This window comes from Protobothrops mucrosquamatus, unplaced genomic scaffold (assembly GCF_001527695.2).
Source record: "Protobothrops mucrosquamatus isolate PMUCROS unplaced genomic scaffold, P.Mucros_1.0 scaffold32, whole genome shotgun sequence".
NCBI classification, from domain to species: domain Eukaryota; kingdom Metazoa; phylum Chordata; class Lepidosauria; order Squamata; family Viperidae; genus Protobothrops; species Protobothrops mucrosquamatus.
This window is the reverse complement of record NW_015386416.1, coordinates 374,527-396,221: the sequence shown is the minus strand read 5'-3', so window position 1 is coordinate 396,221 and position 21,695 is coordinate 374,527. Positions and strand designations below refer to the sequence as shown.

Below are 21,695 nucleotides of genomic sequence, written 5' to 3'. Positions count from 1 at the left end.
TATCTTCGAGACCGCCTCCTGCCGCAGATTACCTCCCATCGGCCTGTACGCTCCCACAGAGTGGGTCTCCTCAGGGTGCCGTTGGCCAGACAGTGCCGGCTGGCGACCCCAAGGGGGAGGGCCTTCTCTGTGGGAGCTCCCACCCTCTGGAATGAACTACCCCCAGAGATCAGGGTGATCCCTGATCTCCCTTCCTTCCACCGCGCCCTTAAGACATGGTTATTCCAGCTTGCAGGTCTGGCCTAGGGGAAAATTTTTAATGGGGGTTTTAAAGTAATTTTAAATTAATTAGACCAATTATTAATATTTGTTTTTAATTATGTTTTAATCTGTAGTTTTGGGATTTGCATTTTTATCTGGTTGTTAGCCGCCCTGAGTCCGCAAGGAGAAGGGCGGGATATAAATATAAACAATAAATAAATAATAAATAAATAAGTTAAACTAGAATTTGGAAAGTAAACCAATGCAAACAAAACAATCTAGCCTATCCAGGGAGCCTTGCAAAAAAAGGTCTGCTAAGCCCGAGACTAAGACAAAAACTGGGGAGACACACCCAGAGAGAGGCGTGGCAACCTTTTTTTCGTCTTAGTCTGCTAAGCAGGAAAGCTAAATTAACCCATTCTGTGGACTCTACACCACCCTCTGCTGGAGAATGCAAGTTTCCCTTGTATAATTCAATATTGAGCATAAGAGTGAGAATTGGAAAAGGAATTTTTAATTTTATACCCATTAGTTTTCCATGAGCCCATTTATAATTTCACTTATGAAATAAACCAGGTCCCAAAATGTGGCCTGCTAATGAGAAAAATGCCAAGGAAATTTGTCAGTTGCAATCAATAGATGCAAGCGAGATTAAATATTTTCTCAGCACTTATTCTGCATTGACCAAAAATGAGTTGGAAATATTAAATTGTCAACATGTTTTATTTGTTGACCATATATATCTTTAATCTATATAAGATTAAAAACATTACAATTTTTAAATTGTAATTTAAACATGCTAATCCATCTGCAGATTAAAGTAGAACTGTCAGGAATTCTATTGTCTTAGTTTATTATATTTTGTATATCTTGTGGCACTGAATCAAAGATGGTTTCATTGCAACTGAAAATATCCAATTATATTTTGCATTCTGGCCCTGTGCTTGTAAAATCAGATGAAAAACTTAACATAAAATGATTCAACATGTAAAATTTGGAATTACTCTCATGAGGTTTGTTTTCCGAGCTTGTTGGATGGTTTCCGAACATTTCGTTACCAGGTTAGGAAACATCTTCAGCACAATTTAGGGGATGTCAGTGTCAGTGTTCTTTTGTTTATAAGGGTTTCAGGTGTGGGTGTGTCAAGTGAGGGTCTTATCACAAGCTATAGACATTCGCCACTATTGCAGTTACTTTCATCTTTAGCTATTTTGTGCCATGGTCAAGGTAGAGTAAGAGAACATATCCATTATTTTTTAAAAATACAGGTGGTCCTTGACTTATGACCACAATTGAACCCAACATTTCTGTTGTTGAGTTTTGCCCCATTTTAACGACTTTTCTTCCTACAGTTGTTGTGAATCACTGAAGTTTTTAAGTTAGTAACACGGTTGACAAGAGAATCTGACTTCCCATTGACTTTGCTTGTCAGAAGGTCGCAAAAGGTGATCACATGACCCTGGGATACTGCAACCATCATAAATCTGAATCACCTGCCAAGCATCGGAATTTTGATCACATCGCCATGAGGATGCTGCAGTGGTCAAAAGTGTGAAAAACTGTCATAAGTCACTTTTTTCAATCCCATTGTAACTTCCAATAGTCACTAAATGAACTGTTGTAAGTCGAGAGCCACTTGTATTATTTAGTGTATTTCTAGGAACTCTATATCAGAAGTGTAATTATTTTGTGGAAGTTGGAGTTAAAATTATTTGAAAAATTCTGTCTTCTTCAATACATTCTGCAGTGAATGGTTAATTTATTTTGCCATGGCCTTCATGATGCCATTTAATGATGCTGTGGAAAAGGGAAGACGGCTCTGCTATGCACACACAAAGTACGGAATGACAAAGGTTGTAAAATGGGGCAGACATGCAAAGACCCACTTTACGGTTATTATTACCTATGACTGTAATTGGCAGACTCCATTACAATCATAATTTGAGGATGACTTGAATGTTACTAACCATATCTATACCAACTGTACATTCTTTGAGTAATTTCTATCTTGCGACTTATTCTGAATGAGAAACCCATTAATAAAGATAAATAAGGACTACCTTATAGGCAATTAATTATAACTATTTTACTCTCAGTATTTATTCATGAGACATTGATCCATCTTGCTTTTCCAAGACTACAATTATCAGTTAACACAAATTATTTTTCTATGTGCTATATTTTTGTTTGATTTGTTTAATATCAATAGCACGAAACTTTCTGTGCCAGTAGCATGAATCATTTTTATCATGATTCTGTTCATTATATATATTTTCTTTTAGAATTCAAAACATTTTTATCAGTGGCCAAACACTGTTTTCTTAACTTCTTGCTGGTAAGGATGCTAGCATTCCACAATTTATGCTTTTAAAATCTTCACAAGTCAATTCTTACTTGTTTTATGTAATTATTTAGTTATATGTCAAATGATATACTGAAGCTAGTCCCACATAGCTGATATATCCTTTTTTTACCAAACCATATAGAAAGTTAGACAAACATTTCAATGCTGAGCTACATAATTGCTCCACAATTATATATATTTTAGTATACATATACTAAAAGGTACTTTTGTGTATATTTCCCCCAAAATGGAATTAATTTAATAAAACAATAAACTTTTAGCCATTTTCTACAGAGGTGTAGGAAAAATAAGTTACCTTATTATTCTTGATTTTGCTTTTTGTTACGTTTTATTAATTTCATTATATTTCCTTTGATTATAACCCTTTCTAAGTCCAATATAAATGTACTAAAACACAGTATTAATATTCTACCCCAGCAATGAACTTGTGGCTGATCCAAACTGAAAAAGTCAAAAAAGCCCACAGCAAGATGAGGGCTCTTCATCCTTGGATGGTTGAAATTGAACAGACAGACAGAAGACATATCACATTATCTCTGGAAAGAAGTGAGGGATGATGGTCACACTAATACAAGGAAAGATGGTGACTAAATCAATAAATGAAGCCATTCGGTAAAGGTTAATAGTTGAAATTCATTGCAAATGTCCTTAATGAAAATAGATGCTGCTTTCTTTGGATAGCTATCCTGAGACAACATCCTGTGAATCTTGGCTGGACAAGATCTTGTCCTCTCTGAATCAACAGAAGGTCAAATGATGTTAAGGAACCAGAAGAGAATAATCAAAATAGCTTTTTCAAACAGACAGAATTATAAGTAGTGCCAGATGTAATCATACTTCAGAGCTGAGTCACTCTACATTATCAAAGTGTATCCTACTAATGGCCTACATCAATGTTATACAAGTGAACTTCTGCAAACAGAACATGACAACTCTTTTCCCTACTGTAATGACTCCCCTGGCAGATATCATCCATTAATTACCGGACATAGTTGAAGGGGGGGAAAAACAATGCTCCTATAGTAAATATGATTTGAGTATGAAACCATTCAAAATAAATTAGTAAAAACAAATCTTAATAATAATAATAATAATAATAATAATAATAATAATAATAATAATAATAATAATAATAATAATAATAATAATAATAATAATAATAATATAACTGTAATTAATTGCCTGTATGTCTTTCCCACATATATTTATTAATGAGATTTGTAATTCAGAGTCAGTCCCAAGATGGAAATTGCTCAAAGAATGTATAGTTGGTACAGATATGGCTAATAACATACAGTATAGTTAGTCCTTTGGCCAAGACTGTAATCAGTTAACAGAGATTATTTTTCTATGTGCTATATTTTTGTTTGATTTTTTTTTTATGGGAAACAATTTTTGTAACTTAGCCTCAAACAAATAGCTGAAGAAAAATGATACTTTTCACATATTTTTTCTTTTAAAAAGCTTAACTACTTTAAACATAGTGTTGCTTCTTATCAGTTCAGAGGAAAAAAATGCAAGTATGCCATTTTCCCCATGTGAAGAAAAGGAAAGGCCTCTGTAATCACCATTGACTCTTCCTGCCTACCAACACATTGCAATTCTCACATGCGAGGAATGACACATAGGTACACATATATTATAAAAAGTTCATCATTTTATACATAATTTTATTTAATTCTGTGGAGAGCAATTATGAGACAAAAATGCTATAGAAATATAATTGAACTTGGACCTGAATGTCATTATCTGAACACAGAAATTACTTTTGAAAGTGTGTTTAATTACCTCGCATCCTGGTGGGCCATTGCTAAAAACTCTAACACAATAATTGTATTAACGTGTTAGATATAGTTAAAGGGTATATTAACTAAACTTTTTTCTCTTCTGTATGTGAATTATTACTTTTCCATGCTTTAAATGTTTATTTGCATGAATAAAATACATATGAAAAAAAATTGAACATTTATAGTTTATAAACATGAGTGCTTTTTGAGGTGACAATTCTCCATTGTAAACTGGCATTGTTTCAGTTAATTAATTTCTAATTTCTGAGCTGCTAGTCTCTAAATTAACTAAAATTAATGCTTACATCTGCCCAAACTTCTATAAAACATCCACAATAGGTTCCTACAACCAATTTTGTGTGTATCTACACTTGTACCAAATTCATTTCTCCTCAACAGGATTGACCTCTAATTTTGACAGAACAATGTCAGGGTTCCGATATCTATTAAAACTCAGAAAAACTTGCCTCTTCAACCAATTCTTGTCCTTAGAATAAAAACAAGCCTTTCCGATTATTAAAACCAGATTACTTTGAATGAACTGTATTTAATTGCACATCGTATCAAGAAGCATTCAGAATATCTAGATGAGATCTAAGGTGTATATTTAACCATGATATGTTTTGCCTCAATAGTTTACAGTGATAGATTTGCCAAAGTTCCTTTTTCTAGAAAAGTTTCCCTCTTTCCCTACAATTAAAATTCAATAGAAACAACCAGCATGTTTTATTGCATTACTTCTATTATAAAGGTAGCCATCAATGTCTCACCTCTCCCATGCTGGAACTTATGCCAGGATGATTCGTTAAATTTTATCTTGATTTTCTCTTCTCAGACAATAAGTCTAACATTACAGATAATGTAGCTGAATTTTGTGACACAGCAGTGAAAGATGCAAAGTACAAGAATGCTATTCTTGTAACAAAGAATAAATACTATGCCCAGTGTTACTTATGTTGTTAGAATTATAACTGAATAATAGTTTTAAATCAGTTTTTGATTATGCTATATTATTATCATGCAATTTTATTGTCCAACTCTTTTATTGTTCTGATCATTAAATAAAAATATTTGTGGTGATGAGGATGAATGTAGGTATGTATCTGTGTGTATACTATAGTTATGCCAGTTCTTCACCATGCATTTTGATTTTAATTCATCTCTATTTGCCAATAGACCACATTGAATAATGTAAATCATTCCATTTTTTCTAATGCATTCATCTGCAAGCAGAGAAGCTACCTTATAAGTTCAAAACTTTCTCTTTAAAGAAAAAGTGAATGACAACATCTACTTTACAGAAGATTCCTGTTTTTAATGCTAGTTTTTACTTTCTTAAACTCCTCAGCTAAAAGTTCAAGTAAGGGTCTCCTGTTTTGCAACCAGATATAAAAAGTAGGGTGTGAATTCTGCAGAAAAAAAGAATTCAACTTACCACAAAAGCTTTGTCTGCTGTAATATGCTCTATGATAAGAGTAGACAACCTGCCCACCTTGATACCTGTCCTCTTTCTAATTTTCTGAAAGCTTGGAATAGAATGTTATGAAGCAAAATTACACCATGCACAAGCAAACTAACACCATAGTAGGAGGTGGGAGAAAGACATTTGCATAACTTTATGAAAAGCCTAAGAAAGGTGAAACACCTCGAGAATAGCCACAAGCAATACGTTCAGTAGCCACAAAATGCTGGGAAATTAAAAGAAATAGAAAAAAGAAGCGTAAAAGAAAATGGAACAGCCTATTCTGAATATAGCCAAATACTAGGTGGGGCAATAAGGGCTCAAATAAAGACCACGGGAAGAGAATTAAGTATCTTTAAAGAGGCTGGAATTCTACACAGCATAATCATGATCCAATTAAAAGTGCCACTCGATTATTTTTATTGTGTAATTATATTAACCAAACATGGAACTAAATTGGGGCGTGGTGAGGTGGTCAATATCTTTCTTTGTCCCAGGTTCGTCCGCTGCTTCTTGCGCTCCCCCCCCCCGCAACTACAAAACATTCTTTGGGGCACTACTGCGTGGGGCTCTATTGAATTGCACTGCTGGGATCCACCTATTGGGTATTCATTCCGCTTTCTCAAAATCTCACCTAGAGCCAACACCCTATGCGAACTCATAAACCAACATTTTAGGGTTGGGCGTCTTCGGAGCTGCAGCAAACCACACCCTCCACGGAAAAGCAAGCGGGATTTGTTACCAGCCTGCACAAAACTCCCTCCTTTACTAGCGGATGATCCAATATGCGCGTGTGCAAGTTTTGCAGGCTTCCCCGATCCGGTGTGACCAAGCGGCGCATGGGATTGGGTAGAGGATTTATTCCCCGCCTCGTGAAAGGCGAAGCTGAAAAAAAACCCCCAGTCTTTACTGTGTGTGTGGCTAGATATGGCTGTCGCAGTGATTTCCTAAACTCCACCTGAAAGATAGCAAGGGGAAACTTACTTCTTGCAAGGGATGAACCTCTTTTTTTCTTCCAGAATACGGAGGCGCTGGTTGGGATTGTCATAAGACACCATGGCGCGGATATTCCTGCCGCTGCTGTGGTCGTACTCCACCGTGCGGCCCTCCCATTGGAGCGGGGCCTTGCAGGGGACGGCCGGTTGGGCCCTTGCTGCGCAGATCAAGCTTAATAAGATATTGCTGATCAGCAACGCGGAAAAGCCGCGGCTGAAAGCGATGGTTTTGAGGGTCATGCCTTCGCCCACGTTCTCTTCCGCCCCGCTCGCTTTACGCTGTAGATTCGGCCAGAATCCGTTCCTCGGCTCTCTTCCCTCCTACGGCGTGCCCCCGATAGTCAATAGCAGCAGTGTCAGATCTGGAAGGCTGCGAAGGGAAATGTCTGCTGCTGCTCGCCACGCCGCGATTGGACAGGAACTGCAGAGGGAGCTACCGCCACCGCTCTGCCAAAAGAGCCTCGATCTTTACCCAAAGAGCTCTGCGCTTCTGCACGGGGAGAAGAACGAGGGTCTTGGTTTTCCTAGCTGGATCATAATGGCTGCAGATCGCCGATATGGTGCTCTTGCAGGACTTAACGGCAACGGTGCCGATGTCCTAAACAGGAAATATAGTCGATGTCGTCAGTTGGGGTTACATCCTCACGATTATAATCGCAGGTAGCATTACTAAGCAGGCTGAAGTCCTCTGTCTGCCGAGTTTGGTTTCCTTTGGATGTTCTTGGAGGCATCTTGTTACAAAAATCTGGAGGGCTACTAAGTGGCAGATTTTTTTTTTTTGCTAGAAATTACAGCAGTCGTTCAATTCTAACTCATTGTAAGCAATGCAGTGTATAGAATTGGATCCTAACATTGACTTATTTTCTTGATCTATTTATCGGGAGTTTTTATTTCAGTGCCTCTACATGCGATTAGAACCAGTTTGGTGTAGTGGTTAAGGCATCAGAGTGAAAACAAGGAGACATTGAGTTCTAGTTTTGTCTTAGACATAAAGCCAGCTGTGTCATCTTTAAGAAATCATTTTATCTCAGCCTTCGAAGGAGGCAATGACAAACCACTTCTGAAAAACCTTGCCAAGAAAACTGCAGGGACTTGTCTGGGCAGTTTCTAAGAATATGACACAATTGAACAGAAAAAAAAATCCATTTAAATCCATTCCATAATGTGATCATGTTTCACAAACATTGGAAGTGCATATGTGTTCTGGTGATTGTCCATATGCTGACAATGATATTAATTATAAGATCCTTTTCACATTTTCTTGGAAATTAACACAAAACAGTTATCTCTTCACTGACTTTGCCCCAACTTGACTTACTGGAACTGAGATAACTTCTTGAGGAAGCCTCTTGGAACTGCAAATCAAAGATGACTGTGGAATTGTTCTTATTTTTCCTCAATAATCATCTTCATTGCTTTCTGGTAAGGAAAAGAAGCAAAATGGAGAGAAAGCAATGAATGAGTCAGCACATGAAAGTGTAATGTAGATATATATTATATTGTATGCAGTGCTTTTTTTCTAAAAAAAAAAAAAAAGTGCCGGAACTCACACATGTCATACAACCCGCCTTGTCTACCCTACAAGGTTCCATCCCCAAAAGGTGCCGGAACTCCATTCTGGGCGTTCTATGAGAATAAAAGCCCTGATTGTATGCAATGTGACTTACATGTACACATACATTTCTATTGTGAAATGTGTTTTAAATTATCTCTTTCAATCCCACTTTTCTATTTCTGGATTCACAGTAAGTATAATACCAATATCAGTGATCATCTAAATAGTTTTTCAAAGCACCACTTTCCTTTAATGTAGTTATAAGGGGTTCGTGTTCCCTTTCACTTATAACTGCATGAAAGTCTCTAATGAATCTCAACTTTAATCTTAGAGAAGCCAGTTTAGAACAGTGTCATTTTGGAAATAGTAGCTAGGTCAAATAGGCACATGCATTTTGTTATAAATTTCACTGCAAAATTGTTCAAAATGGAGGTAGAAAGTGCATAATGGTGGTTTTCAGAAGACAATTTGTGCCCAATAATTTAGACTAGGACATGGGCAGATAAATGCCAACTTGAAGAGACAAGCATGGCAATGAGCTGATTGAAGATAGTGGGAGTTATAGCCCAGCACCTACTTGGAAAACAGTAGGATACATTGTTTGAGAAGAACAAGTGACTATGCTGTAGTATGCTATGAAAAGCCAATATTAAAAATGATTATTCAGAAATAAGTATTTACTCATAAAAAGAAGTGGTAGTTTTTTGATAAGATACAGTGTATCTCTTAACAATTATTTTAAAGAATGATGTGAATGTTGTTACATGAAATTTATAAGATATATCTTTAATTAAAAATTTATGAAGTTTTGATTTGTTCTTTGAGGTCATCATGGGCATTATTAATTACGGGTCAATTAATAACTGAACCCCCATTCAGTTAATTATTGTTATGTTGTTGAAACTTGTTTCTTCCTTCCCCAAATAGTTATAAAAGAATAAAACAGATATAAATGTTGCACTTTCCCAAAGAGCTGTATTAATATAAACTTCGTGTAATTCTGCCATTGCCTTAACTTAAGGCATTCACTACCGTTAGATGCAATGATTATTGTTTATTGATTTTAATGGCTTGCAAAAGAATCTACCCCTACAGAGAAAAGCTCTATCTATGCTCATTAATCATGGTAGCTGAATGGATACTATCCTGTTGAACTATTTCTAATTGCCAGATGTTGGTATCAAATAAAATGGGATGGTACTGTTGGTAAACTTTCCAAAAGTATATCATTGACCAAATATAACCATCAGTCAGTCAATCAATCCCTAGCTCCTTTAATCTTGGTCTGGTATAAGACAGTTCAGGTTCTTAATTAATAAAAGAAGAATATGAAAACTTAAACCATTCTTAGCATGGCTTCTGTTCAACAAATACCTAGAATAGATAGGGATACACACTACTATATCAGTATCACAGTTGTGATAATAGAACCTATACTTGGACTTTTTTTGGATTTGATCAACTTTGTCTAACTTGGAAAATAAATAAAGACAATCAGCTATGGTTGTTAATCTTTGGATAGGAGACCATCAGGAAATTCAGGGAGACCAAATAATAACTCCAAATCCATGCAAAGTCATCAGAATACACAACTTGAAAGATATTATTTTATCTTTATATGAAACACAAAGTCATCCAGAATTATAGGAAAAGTGTAATGCCACAAATTAATTATGCTATCTCTGGCCAGTTATTGTGATATTATTATGCTTACGTATTAAAAATTCAGAATGAAAGACAGTAGAGTATTAGATTGAGCAGCAGAAAATGTAAAATTGTTATTAGAACTTATGCAAGTGCTAAGAGCTGGTACTACAACAAACTTGTTTTACAAATAAGTGGAATAATATAACAAGGGAGGGCATATAACTGATCGTTAAAGAAGGCTCCACATTTTCTGGGTATATTTATTGAAATTAGTACAATCAAGAATTTGTTAAAGTATTGGAGTGGGAAAGGGAGTTGTTTCTATGCTGGATTTTTAAACTACTCTCTAGGATTTTATTTTAATAGGTTTAATGAAGAAGGCTTAGTTTCAAAAGTGGAACAAATATTTGTTAAAGTTGCCTGACTATTTTCTTCTCAAACCCCAGATGAGGAATTTACTCATTTGTGTTGAAAATAATCTTTCTTCTTTGGATAAGGGAAGGCTTGTCAAATGCTCCTGGCTTTTCCTATCCCCCCAAAAAACCCTACAGTATTCTGCAGGTGTAGCATTTGAAAAAACTCGGGCCTCCAACTCACCCCCACCTCCCTCCCCCTCTTCTTCTACACAATCCCACTGCTTCTCAATGAACTTGGATAATTCATTGCCTGGGTCATATTCCTTCCTGGGTTAAAAAAAACAACAACCCTGAGAGCTAGAGAGCGTCGAGGATGGCACTTCGGTGGAAATGAGGTACAGTTAGTGCTTGCCTCGGAAGAAGCTCGGTCCGCACAAAAGATTCCCCCCTCCCTTCTAGAAATGACCGGGCCGGAAAACAGAAGCCAATTCGCACGTCATTGGCACAATCGGTTATAAATAGGGTCCCCAGCCCCTCGACTGTCTATGGTTGCCTCTTGACTAAGCCTCGACGACCCAGCTTCACACCCTCTGAAGGAGAGCAGGCACTTCCCTCGCGGTTCTCTCTCCCGCCGGGGTGTCCACTGCGTAGCACGAAGGTGGAAGCAAGCGGTGAGGCGGCGTCCGCTCCGTCCGGAGGATGGTCCTGCTAGTCCTCCTGGCCTGGCTCTCGCCGTGGCTTTGCCGGGCGGTTACGGCTCTGCTGCCTGGGTCCCCCTGCGAGCCGGTGCGCATCCAGATGTGTCGACATATGCCCTGGAACATGACGCGGATGCCGAATCACTTGCACCACAGCACCCAGGAGAACGCAGTCCTCGCCATCGAGCAGTATCAGGAGCTGGTAGACTTCGGCTGCAGCCCGGTGCTTAGCTTCTTCCTATGCGCTATGTTCGCCCCCATTTGCACCGTGGAGTTTCTCCACGACCCCATCAAGCCCTGCAAGTCTCTGTGCCAGCGAGCCCGCGATGGCTGCGAGCCCCTCATGAAGAGATACAACCACAGCTGGCCCGAAGGCTTGTCCTGCGAGGAGTTACCTGTCTATGATCGGGGCGTATGCATAGCCCCAGAGGCCATCGTTACGGATCTCCCCGCAGGTGAGGCGAAGGGGCAAGTTAAAGTCCAAGCGGTCCCAGGCCAACCCTATAATCCAGCTTCCCAAGAGGATAAAGCAAGGGAATGGCGCTGCTGTGGGTGGGATAGGGGTTGGTCAGGAGAAGGGAGAGTTTCGGGATTCGGGGGGAGGACTTTCTACCAGAGAGAGGTGCCTCAAGGGCTTTGTGCCCACGCCGCTTCGACCAGCTTTCAGAAGTGCTCGTTCCGAAGGGGCGGTCGGGCCCCGGGTCAGCCAGCCCTTGAGATATTCGAGGGAAACCCAAGTGCTCCTCGCCGCTAATTGTGGGCTGCAGCCTTTTCAGACAGCTTCAGGATCCACCTCACGATTTCGCCCTGGGTCCAGGCCTCTTTGGTCGGAGGAAACTTCGACCAAGCCGAGAGGGAACTTCCCCTCCCCTCCCCCAATCCCTTCCCCACTGCCGCTCGGCTGACTTTCCTAGATGGTCGTCGCAGGCCAGGTCGGATTTCAGGTTCCCTTTCATCCGGGCCGATGGAAGAGAAAACACGACTCTCTTCGGAGCCGGCCTGTTATGAAAGTGGCAAGAGCGGGGCTGGCCAGCTTGCTAGCTTTCTTGCAGGTCAGTGCACCTTGTGTAGGTAAGTAGGTAAGTCTGTGTAGGTGTGAACGCAAGAGAATGGGCTTTGGAGATGTGCGGATGCTGTAAGTCTCTTGAGAGATGAGAGGAAAGCTTTCCCTGTTCCCTTCTGTGTCTTCTTTGCCTTTCAACCTTTCATTGCCCCTTTGGGGTGCCTGTTTTCTCGTTAAGAGAAGGTGAAGTGGATTGATTTTTCGGAGGATGTGATGCTCCACGAGAAGCCGCTGCTCCCAGAGTGCAAAATGCCTAGTAAGTGCCCTTTCTGTCTTCTTACTTCGATGGGGCTCACTTCTGCTGGGAATTCACCTCTTTCTTTTCTCTCTCTCACATTCTCTGCTTCTAAAAAACGTCTAGACCGCTGCAAATGCAAGAAGGTGAAACCCACGCTGACGATTTATCTGAACAAAAACTACACCTACGGTAAGAAAAACCCGCAACTGGTGGTGATGGTGGTGGTGGTCATGGTTACAGACAGGCAAAACGAGCAAGATTTACTAACTCCCCCCCCCTTCTAAGGGGGAAGTGCTGGGATTTTCAGCTAGATAAAATCGGACCCGTTAATTATCCATCCAGAGAATCTGAAAGTAAAAAACAAAACAAAACAAAACAAACTCCCCCCCCCACACACAAGAAAATAAAATTGTGCTGCCTTATTTTTTATTTTGTTTTGGTTTTCCTTAAATTTGTAATTTCTTTTATCTTTTATATATTTAAGATAGTCCATCTTTGAGCAAAATGTTTTTGAGAGGGAAGACAAGTTTTTAAATAATTCATTTTTAGATGGAAAAATATAATAATGTGGTTGGAAATGAGGAAAAATATACCATCATCTGAATTTCATAGCACAAGTGAGGGAGGGAGAGAGAGAAGGAAGGAAGGATTTCACACTTCTTTGAGAGGAACCATCAGTTATAGTAGTATTTTCTCCCTTTAAGCTGACATTCTCCTTTGCTGCTTCCAGGTATGTAACATCTACAATGTCTTGTTATGCATTATTTCAGAGCTAAGGTCAGTTGACCTGCTGCTCCTGAGTCCAGAAGTGTCCAGAAGAAGATAGAAAAGAGATACATTTATTTTCTACTGATCACTAACCAGCCCACTTTGCAACCATTTCTCTCCAACATGTATCTTGGGTTCTTTACATGCCTGCCACCTTTCTCCCCCCCCCACCTGTTTGATACCAATAAGCTTACAGTAAGATATATCAAAGCAGAGATCTACCAATTTATTTAAAAAAGTAAAGGTGGTGTTGACCCTCTGTGCTTCTATACTATTCTATGAAATATTTCTATATCCTTCCAAAACACTTCTATCTGATTGTTTATAATCTTCAATTGGGTGAAACTGCATCATCATCATTAGGAGAACCATTTTTAAATTGGTGTGCATTAAATGGACTAACATACAGAATGTGTCCAAAATCTGGGATTCATAAGCTGCCATGGGATTGAAATTCTGCAAAGTTGTAGCTGCTTCAGTTCAGCCATGGTCATGTGATTATCAAGGTGCATAGGTGGCACCTTGCATAGGTGGCACCAGCATAGGTGGCACCTTGCTCAATAGTAGTAACTGTGAGAGGGACCTCGGAGTCCTAGTGGACAATCACCTAAATATGAGCCAGCAGTGTGCTGCAGCTGCCAAAAAAGCCAACACAGTGCTAGGCTGCATTAACAGAGGGATAGAATCAAGATCACGTGAAGTGTTAATACCACTTTTCAATGCCTTGGTAAGGCCACACTTGGAATACTGCATCCAGTTTTGGTCACCACGATGTAAAAAAGATGTTGAGACTCTAGAAAGAGTACAGAGAAGAGCAACAAAGATGATTAGGGGACTGGAGGCTAAAGCATATAAGGAACGGCTGCTGGAATTGGATATGTCTAGTTTAATGAAGAGAAGGACGAGGGGGGACATGATAGCAGTGTTCCAATATCTCAGGGGTTGCCATAAAGAAGAGGGAGTCAAGCTATTCTCCAAAGCGCCTGGAGGCAGGACAAGAAGCAACGGGTGGAAACTAATCAAGGAGAGAAGCAATCTAGAACTAAGGAGAAACTTCCTGACAGTGAGAACAATTAACCAGTGGAACAACCTGCCTCCAGAAGCGGTGAATGCTCCAACACTGGAAGTTTTTAAGAAGAGACTGGACAGCCATTTGTCCGAAATGGTATAGGGTTTCCTGCCTGAGCAGGGGGTTGGACTAGATGACCTTCAAGGTCCCTTCCAACTTTACTATTATTATTATTATCATTTCCAATGCTCCCTGAATGATTCCTACAAGGAAAGCCAGTGGGAAAGCTGGTAGGAAGTCAGAAGTCAATCCCATTCCCACTGCTTTTTTTGCACTCCCATGATAATTCTGTTGATCTGTTTTGGTAAGTCTGGGGGGGCGGGGGAAATGACCCAACAAGTCACAGATTATCTAGTTATCTTTAATGTAAAGCCTCTAGTTTTCCTTATCACTGTGTCAAGGAAACAAGGAGGGAGGCTGAACTGGAGTTGTTGCTTATTTCCCATATTCCTTCTATGTGTCAATTTCAATCACTCTCCCCTCTCCATGAAGAAAGATACCTGATTTAACAAGCAGATAGTTAATTTTATGTCAGTTGTTCTTCTCAAAGAGCCAAAAGTGTAGGCTTGATGCATTTCCCAACTGAGGTCATTCCACAAGCTGTAGTCATTTCTGAGAAAGCCCTCTTTTGCAAATGATCACTTTCCTGTGTCTTAAGCAGTGGCATCAACAGTTGCCACAGCATCAGTTGGGATGCATATTCCAGAGTAAAAATGTTAAAGTATTTTTAAAGCTGATCGCCATTGTCTTGCATTTGGTCCTCAAACTGCTTTTAAAAATTCCCAATTTTTGCTAGTACAAACAATTGTCTGGTTAATAGTTTGGCTTATAGGGAAGTGTTAGTAAAGAAACAAATTCATATGCTTATCTTTTAAATATTAGTAGGTCCAAGGAAATGTTTGTGCTATTTATAACAACTTTCAGTTGGAGTCTTTGCTCAAACATATTACATGTTATACTTTTTTATGACTAGAAAAACAACTCCTGCATGTGAGTTCTGGAAATCTCATTTGTTTTCAAAAATGCTTATCCTTTGTTGAACTAAGTAACAGTTTCACATTATACATAAAGATTAGTTATAGAGGAGATGTACAGTATTTTAATGGTTTTTCCTGCCTGCCTGCCTGCCTGCCTGCCTGCCTGCCTGCCTGCCTGCCTGCCTGCTTGCCTGTCTTCCTGCCTGCCTGCCTGCCTGCCTGCTTGAATATAGTAGAAAAAAGAGGGCATCCTGATGGGCTCACAAAAGCACCAGAGTTCAGCAGAACAATCACTCTGGTAAATGTATTGGGTAGAGAACCTTTGTATATATTTCTCAGATGCAGGTTTCAGTATGTTTCTCTGTACTTATTTTCCATTATTTTGCTTCTTGCAGTTATTCATGCTAAAATAAAGAGTGTGGAGAGAAGAAATTGCAATGAAATAACCACAATGGTTGATGTGAAAAATGTTTTGAAATCTTTGACTCCAGTTCCTCGTGCTCTAATTCCTCTATATACTAATTCTTCTTGCCAATGTCCACCTCTTCTGCCAAATCAAGTTGTACTCATTATGTGCTATGAATGGCACACCAGGTAAGTGATGATAAAACAACAAGGAAGCCATATTAAGATTTATAGCACAACTATTTTATACTGATGGTGTACAGCAAACTGTATTCATTACTTGTTTGAGATTTTCAGCAAAATGAATGCACATAACTTTGCATATATGCACCAGACATATATGCACCAGAAAACCTACATATTGTAGAAACTACAGAGGTGGACTTGTTGAGACCTAGATTCAAAACTTTTTTCAGCTGTAATGTTCAGCAGATCATTTTGAATCAGTTTATAAGGCTGCATTGGTAATAATGCCTTATCATAAGCCCTGAGCAGCAGTCTCTAGCATGAGGCATTATGATCCAAATACCACATCCGTAGGTGTGAGTGCATTACTGCTTTAAAAAAGATGAAGGTAAGAAACAATAAAAAGATGTATTTTGAAAAATTAAGAAAAGGTTAAACTTCTGAGTTTTGATTCTGAAAGAAGTGGGAGGGGAAATGGGTGAGGGATTGTAAAGTAATAAGCACAATATTGGTTAATCTTGAGATATTTTATCAATACAAAAGGGTGAATGTTTTCAAAATTAAGGTCAGGAATGGAAATGGATTAGAAAGAGTTCTACATTACATGAAACAAACTTGCCAGTGATATTTCCAAAGGTCTTTGAGGTTTTAATTTTATGTGTTTTGTCAAAAGATTTGAAAAAGACAGTAAAAACAAAACATTGAGTTTCCCATTGAACTCAGCCATATATAAACAGAGGTTGAGTTACAGTGGCTTTTAAAAATGTCAAAAGTAACGGTCACTTACTTGGAAAAGTGCTGAAGAAAATACCACATTCTTGTTTCTATCACAATTTCTCCTTTTGTGATTACATTGTGGGTCTTGGTCTTGGATTAAAGGATGTGGAAACCTTAAGTTGAACCAGAGCCATTGGGGCAGGGCTTAGGTTGCCTGTTGCTTGTGTTGTAAGATAGAAACCTTTTAAAAAATGTTTTCAATAACTGCACAAGCAAATCAGCATATTACCCAGATTCACATGTAGATTAAGGTTGAGTTATCCAATCACGAGTCAACTGAATAGAATATGCAAGCCCATTGGTCTTTCCCAAAATGGCATTCTCCAACTATGTTTCCTAACTGGGAACTGGGTACAATAGGTTGAGAAAGATTAAAAACATTCCTTGATAGTTTATGGCCTGTGTTTCACTTTGCTAAATAAACAAGGCTGCAGCAACTCTTTTAGGATTGTGTGACAGCCCAGCAACTTAGAACTAAAAGAAAGAATTTGCTCAAGGCAAAACAGTGATGATGAAATATGTTATAAAAACCTTGAGCTTTCACTGCTTTGGGGAGATTTGTATCAAAACTGATTCCAAATATCTACTGGATCAAAAGAAACAATCTCCAAATAATACTGTTTTATACTATTTTATAACTTTGAACTAGAATCTAATCCAGCCTCAATTTTTTGGATCCCATTAGGTGCCTGATAAACTAATCAATTCACTCTAAATGATTTCTGAAATCAATTTCCAGTATTTTTTTTATTTATTTATTTATTTATTTATTTATTTATTTATTTATTTATTTATTTATTTATTTATTTATTTAATTTTTATCCCGCCCTTCTCCTTACGGACTCAGGGCGGCTGACAGCCTTGTAAAACAGATACAAAGATAAAAATACCCAATTTAAAACCTTATTAAAATGAAATATTTGCTGTGGCCTATGTCAATTAAAATTACTCTTAAAACCCCACTAAAAATTCCCCTAGGCCAATCCCGCTTGTTGGAAGAGCCATGTCTTAAGGGCGCGGCGGAAGGAGGGGAGATCCGGGATCACCCGGATCTCTGGGGGTAGTTCGTTCCAGAGGGTGGGAGCTCCCACCGAGAAGGCCCTCCCCCTGGAGGTCGCCAGCCGGCACTGTCTGGCTGACGGCACCCTGAGGAGACCCACTCTGTGGGAGTGTACCGGCCGATGGGAGGTAATCTGCGGCAGAAGGCGGTCTCGGAGATATCCAGGTCCGATGCCATGGAGCGCTTTGAAGATGATGACCAACACCTTGAAGTAGAAGCAAACTAATGCATTTTAAATAATTCTATATATTATTGGTCTATATACTATATATATTCCATATTATTAAAATGTTTAATACAATATAAAACTGCATATAATTGGTGTTTTTATTGATAATTGCTTTCATGATCCCAGAAGTACTTTTTGTAAATTGTTTTGCACAATGCAGTATATAAATATTCTTTTTATTTCACCAAACTATATTTACTAATGAAAACTTTGCTAAAGAGAAATTTAAAGAGTAAGTCCCAGTGACAATAACCAAACCTTAAAAAATTATAGATTTCTCACTTCTCTTCACTGTAGAGAAAGTAGCCCAAGGGCAGTGAAAGTGATGCTCTGAAGGTCTTTTATTGTTACATTGATGAAAACTCTTGCCATTTTTTTAACTCACTGCTGATTATCTGGCACTAAAAGCAAAACATACGTGGACCTTGCACATATCAATTGAGACCTTGGATCTCCAGGTTCTAAAGCTCTCTCATTTCCCATTACAAGGACAGAAACTACATTACTCAAAAGGTGGCATGATTAATGCTTTCTGCTATTAACATTAGTGTTAAAGGATTAAGAAAAGAAAGGGACAGTTCTTTAATTCTTCTAGCCATAAACCATCAAAGCACTTCTTTTTTGCCTGCCATTCACTCCTTTGGCATTGAAATCAAAAGTCATACAAAATAAGAATAGACAAAGAGTCCTGATAAATCAGGTTAAAAAACCATTTATCCCAGTTTTCTGGGTTATGTATGTGATAACCAAATACAGCAGCAGTCCCCAATCTTTGCAGCTTGGTGGCCCGGTGGGGGGGACAAGGAGAGGGGAACCGGGCTGCAGCTCAACTTGGGTGAGCGGCAGGACAGTGTACACACACATGTGCATGCAGCTCAACTTGCACAAGTTGAGCTTTGTGCACATATGCATATGGCCAGCTCGCCACTCAGCCAAATTGAACTGCGTGTGCGTGTGTGTACGCGTGTACGTGTGCATGTGCAGCCCAGGCATTTGCCTGGCCCAGTTGTAAATAGGCCATGGCTTGGTAGTAGGCCACAGTCCAGAGATTGGGGACCCCGAAATACAGGAATCTTACACGTTTGGTGCAGAAACATTTTCTTTCTTCTGTTCCATAACAACTAGTATTAAACACATTAATCTATAGGATACTATTCATATGTAAGGAAATATAAGCAGCCAGCCAATGGTAACTGATCCCCTATGAAGTTGGCCAGGTAGTTCTTGACTTTCAACAGTTTATTTAGTGACTATTCAAAGTTACAACGACACTGAAAAAAATGCTTATGACCATTTTTCACACTTACGACCATTGTAGCATCCCCGTGATTATGTGATCAAAATTCAGACTTGTGGCAACTGACCCATATTTATGATGGCTGCAGTGTCCTGGGGTCATATGATCACCTTTTGTGACCTTTTGACAAGGAAGTCAATGGGGAAGCCAGATTTATTTAATAACCATGTTACTAACTTAACAAGCAGTGATTTCACTTAACATCTGTGGCAAGAAAGTTGTAAAATGGGGCAAAACTCATTTAACAAATGTCTCACTTAGCAACATAAATTCTTGGTTTAATTGAGATCTTAAGTCGAGGACTACCTGTACATTTTAAAGCTATCTAAACTGCTGGTAATAAATCTGATGTCTAAAATGGGATGAAGTTTATATATATTTCTATTCTGATCTTCTTAGTTATGCAATTATTTTAGATTGATGCTTCTTGATGAGTGCTCAGTGGAAAAGTGGAAGGTTCCATTAAGCAAAAGGTTTCAGGTAAGAACATATTCTTGTAAGCATATAGAATGGATGGGATGCATAATAGCAAGAAGTATGCTAGCCTATATCCCAGGATCAAAGTGAGCAAGAATAGAGAAATACAAATTCTCATAGAATTTTTTAAAAATTCATTCATATGTGATGTTATATAATTAGAAATATAGATAGAATTCTGGAATGATGCATCAGCATTTTCAACACTGGATACTGTTATTGTTATGCTTAGTTAGTTAAGCGCATGTCTACAAGAAACCATACTAGGAGCATATTTGCATAAGTCCTGTTAGTATACAAATCAGCTATTATTGTTATGAACATAATACTGAAGTTTATCGTTCTGCACCACAGGATTTTAGGGTGAGGTATTGTAATAACCACTTCCTTAGCAGGCTGATCCAATTCTTTTTCCAAGTGTTCTGGGGAATTTTTTTTCCCTTTTGTATTTAACTATTTATATTTCTGGAATTTTTCTTCAAAACCACTTTGCATATATATTAGCAGAAAAATAAAATTTTAAAAAGCCATTTTTACCCCCACTGAGCAATATGTTTTTGGAAAGAACTATTTAACAGTGTTTTAGCCCTAAGTCATAATGTCACCCCTACCCCAGCCCATAGACTAAGATTTTCATGAATTGAAAGAACAAATGGAATATTTAAAATATATAAAAGTGTTCGCTAGGTTTAACCACTGATATAAAATATTATTTTAAAAGAAAAACTGAATAAGTGAAAGAATAACATATAGTGCACTAGAATACATTTGTATGGCAGGGTTTTTATAACACAGGTTAGAACACTTGAATGTAGAACAAATTGTTCTCTGACTGAGAGCCTGATGATGTATCTCTATAGCACAGGGGTGTCAAACTGCCGGTTCACAGGCCGGTTGCATTATGTGGACGGCGCACCCACCCCAGCCCCAGCAATGCAAAAAAAGTCGCATTACGTCACAACACATCACATGACGCAGCGAGTTTGACACCGTGCTATAGGGAAAAAATGCATCAAGATGCCTTGTAAATCATCCTTCACATATGTGCCATTGTCCTGCCTTCCTGTCTGATAGGATTGGCTCTACTGTCTGCTTTCCTTTTTGTCCAACCAACTACAAGAACTGGGTTCCAGAAGTGCACAAGGAGACCATCTATTCTTATGGAAGCACGATTTTACAAAGCATCAACTGCCAAGTGCTGCTAAGTTAGACATTTCTGTAAGGATAGGAAAGTGCAAATTATTTTGTTTTATAGTTTGAAATTAAATGCATTTACTTTTTTTTCTAATAAGTAATAGGACTATTCTCAGTGCTTCATTGATAGTGAATATCCACGATTAGATGAAGGAATGGCTTCCAGTGCATCCAAAGTTTTCTGAATGCTAACATTATTTTACATTATGTTTCCTAGCGATGGGAACAGAGACTTCAAGAACAGAAACTACAAGCAGCCTCTAACAGAAACCTGAATTCCAGAAATGCTGGTCATGTTGGGACACCAAAACAAAACTTAAAGAAAAGCAGTTCTGTGCTCACCAGTTCCAAGAAGACCAATAAGCTCAGAAATCACCAGAAAGAAATTAATTCTAAAAAAATATGAGTCCCACCTTTTTTGTCTTGGAGCAAAGCCAACAAGCTGGTCTGAAGCACATGATTTGTTGAACTCCATAACCTAAACATTTCATGTTGCAAATTATTTGCAGTAGTTTATTTGTAAAATAAATAAAAGCACATAACTGAGAGAGTTGATGTTGCAGCCTACATTTAGCATTGCAAGTCATAGTTGATCAACAAGGCTCTTAGTAGCTCTCTGAATTTAGTATGCCAATGTGCTTCCAGTACTAAGAATAGTTTTACATAGCTGCCATAGCAGAAGAGCAGTATGTTGTTCTGGCATTTATCTAGTATTTTATCATAATGCTAGCAAAAAAAGAGTCTTTGCCTAGTATCTTGAAGAAATTCACTGAGTGTAGGAATGAGATGCCATGTACTGCTCTTGTGCTTCATCCTATCTTCATTGCACAAGAAAAATACAATACAGTGGCTTTATTGTCAAACATGCATAAGCAATATCACTGGGTCA

At 38.5% G+C, this 21,695-nt stretch overlaps 2 protein-coding genes across 2 annotated transcripts in view; one reads left to right on the top strand and one right to left on the bottom strand.

Annotated features, from left to right (window-relative positions):
• The window catches only part of EPDR1 (ependymin related 1), a 20,640-nt gene extending 13,558 nt beyond the window's left edge, over positions 1-7,082 (bottom strand). The window contains exon 1 of the mRNA XM_015811171.2: positions 6,800-7,082. Coding sequence (XP_015666657.1) covers positions 6,800-7,050 — 251 coding nt within the window. The 5' untranslated portion in view covers positions 7,051-7,082. The remainder of the gene's footprint in view (positions 1-6,799) is intronic.
• A 3,985-nt stretch (positions 7,083-11,067) lies between these two features.
• SFRP4 (secreted frizzled related protein 4) lies at positions 11,068-21,212 on the top strand. The gene is made up of 6 exons (XM_015811168.1): positions 11,068-11,521; positions 12,308-12,385; positions 12,491-12,556; positions 15,577-15,775; positions 19,552-19,615; positions 21,024-21,212. The coding sequence occupies exons 1-6, from the start codon at positions 11,068-11,070 to the stop codon at positions 21,210-21,212; spliced, it is 1,050 nt and encodes a 349-aa protein (XP_015666654.1).
• Positions 21,213-21,695: the final 483 nt, after the last annotated feature.

Excerpts from the sequence above, each read along its gene's own strand:
- SFRP4 (XM_015811168.1), top strand. The coding sequence starts at position 11,068 with ATGGTCCTGCTAGTCCTCCTGGCCTGGCTCTCGCCGTGGCTTTGCCGG. Across the intron at positions 11,522-12,307 it reads CGTTACGGATCTCCCCGCAG|AGAAGGTGAAGTGGATTGAT; the intron begins GTGAGGCGAAGG and ends TTTCTCGTTAAG. Across the intron at positions 12,386-12,490 it reads CCCAGAGTGCAAAATGCCTA|ACCGCTGCAAATGCAAGAAG; the intron begins GTAAGTGCCCTT and ends AAAAACGTCTAG.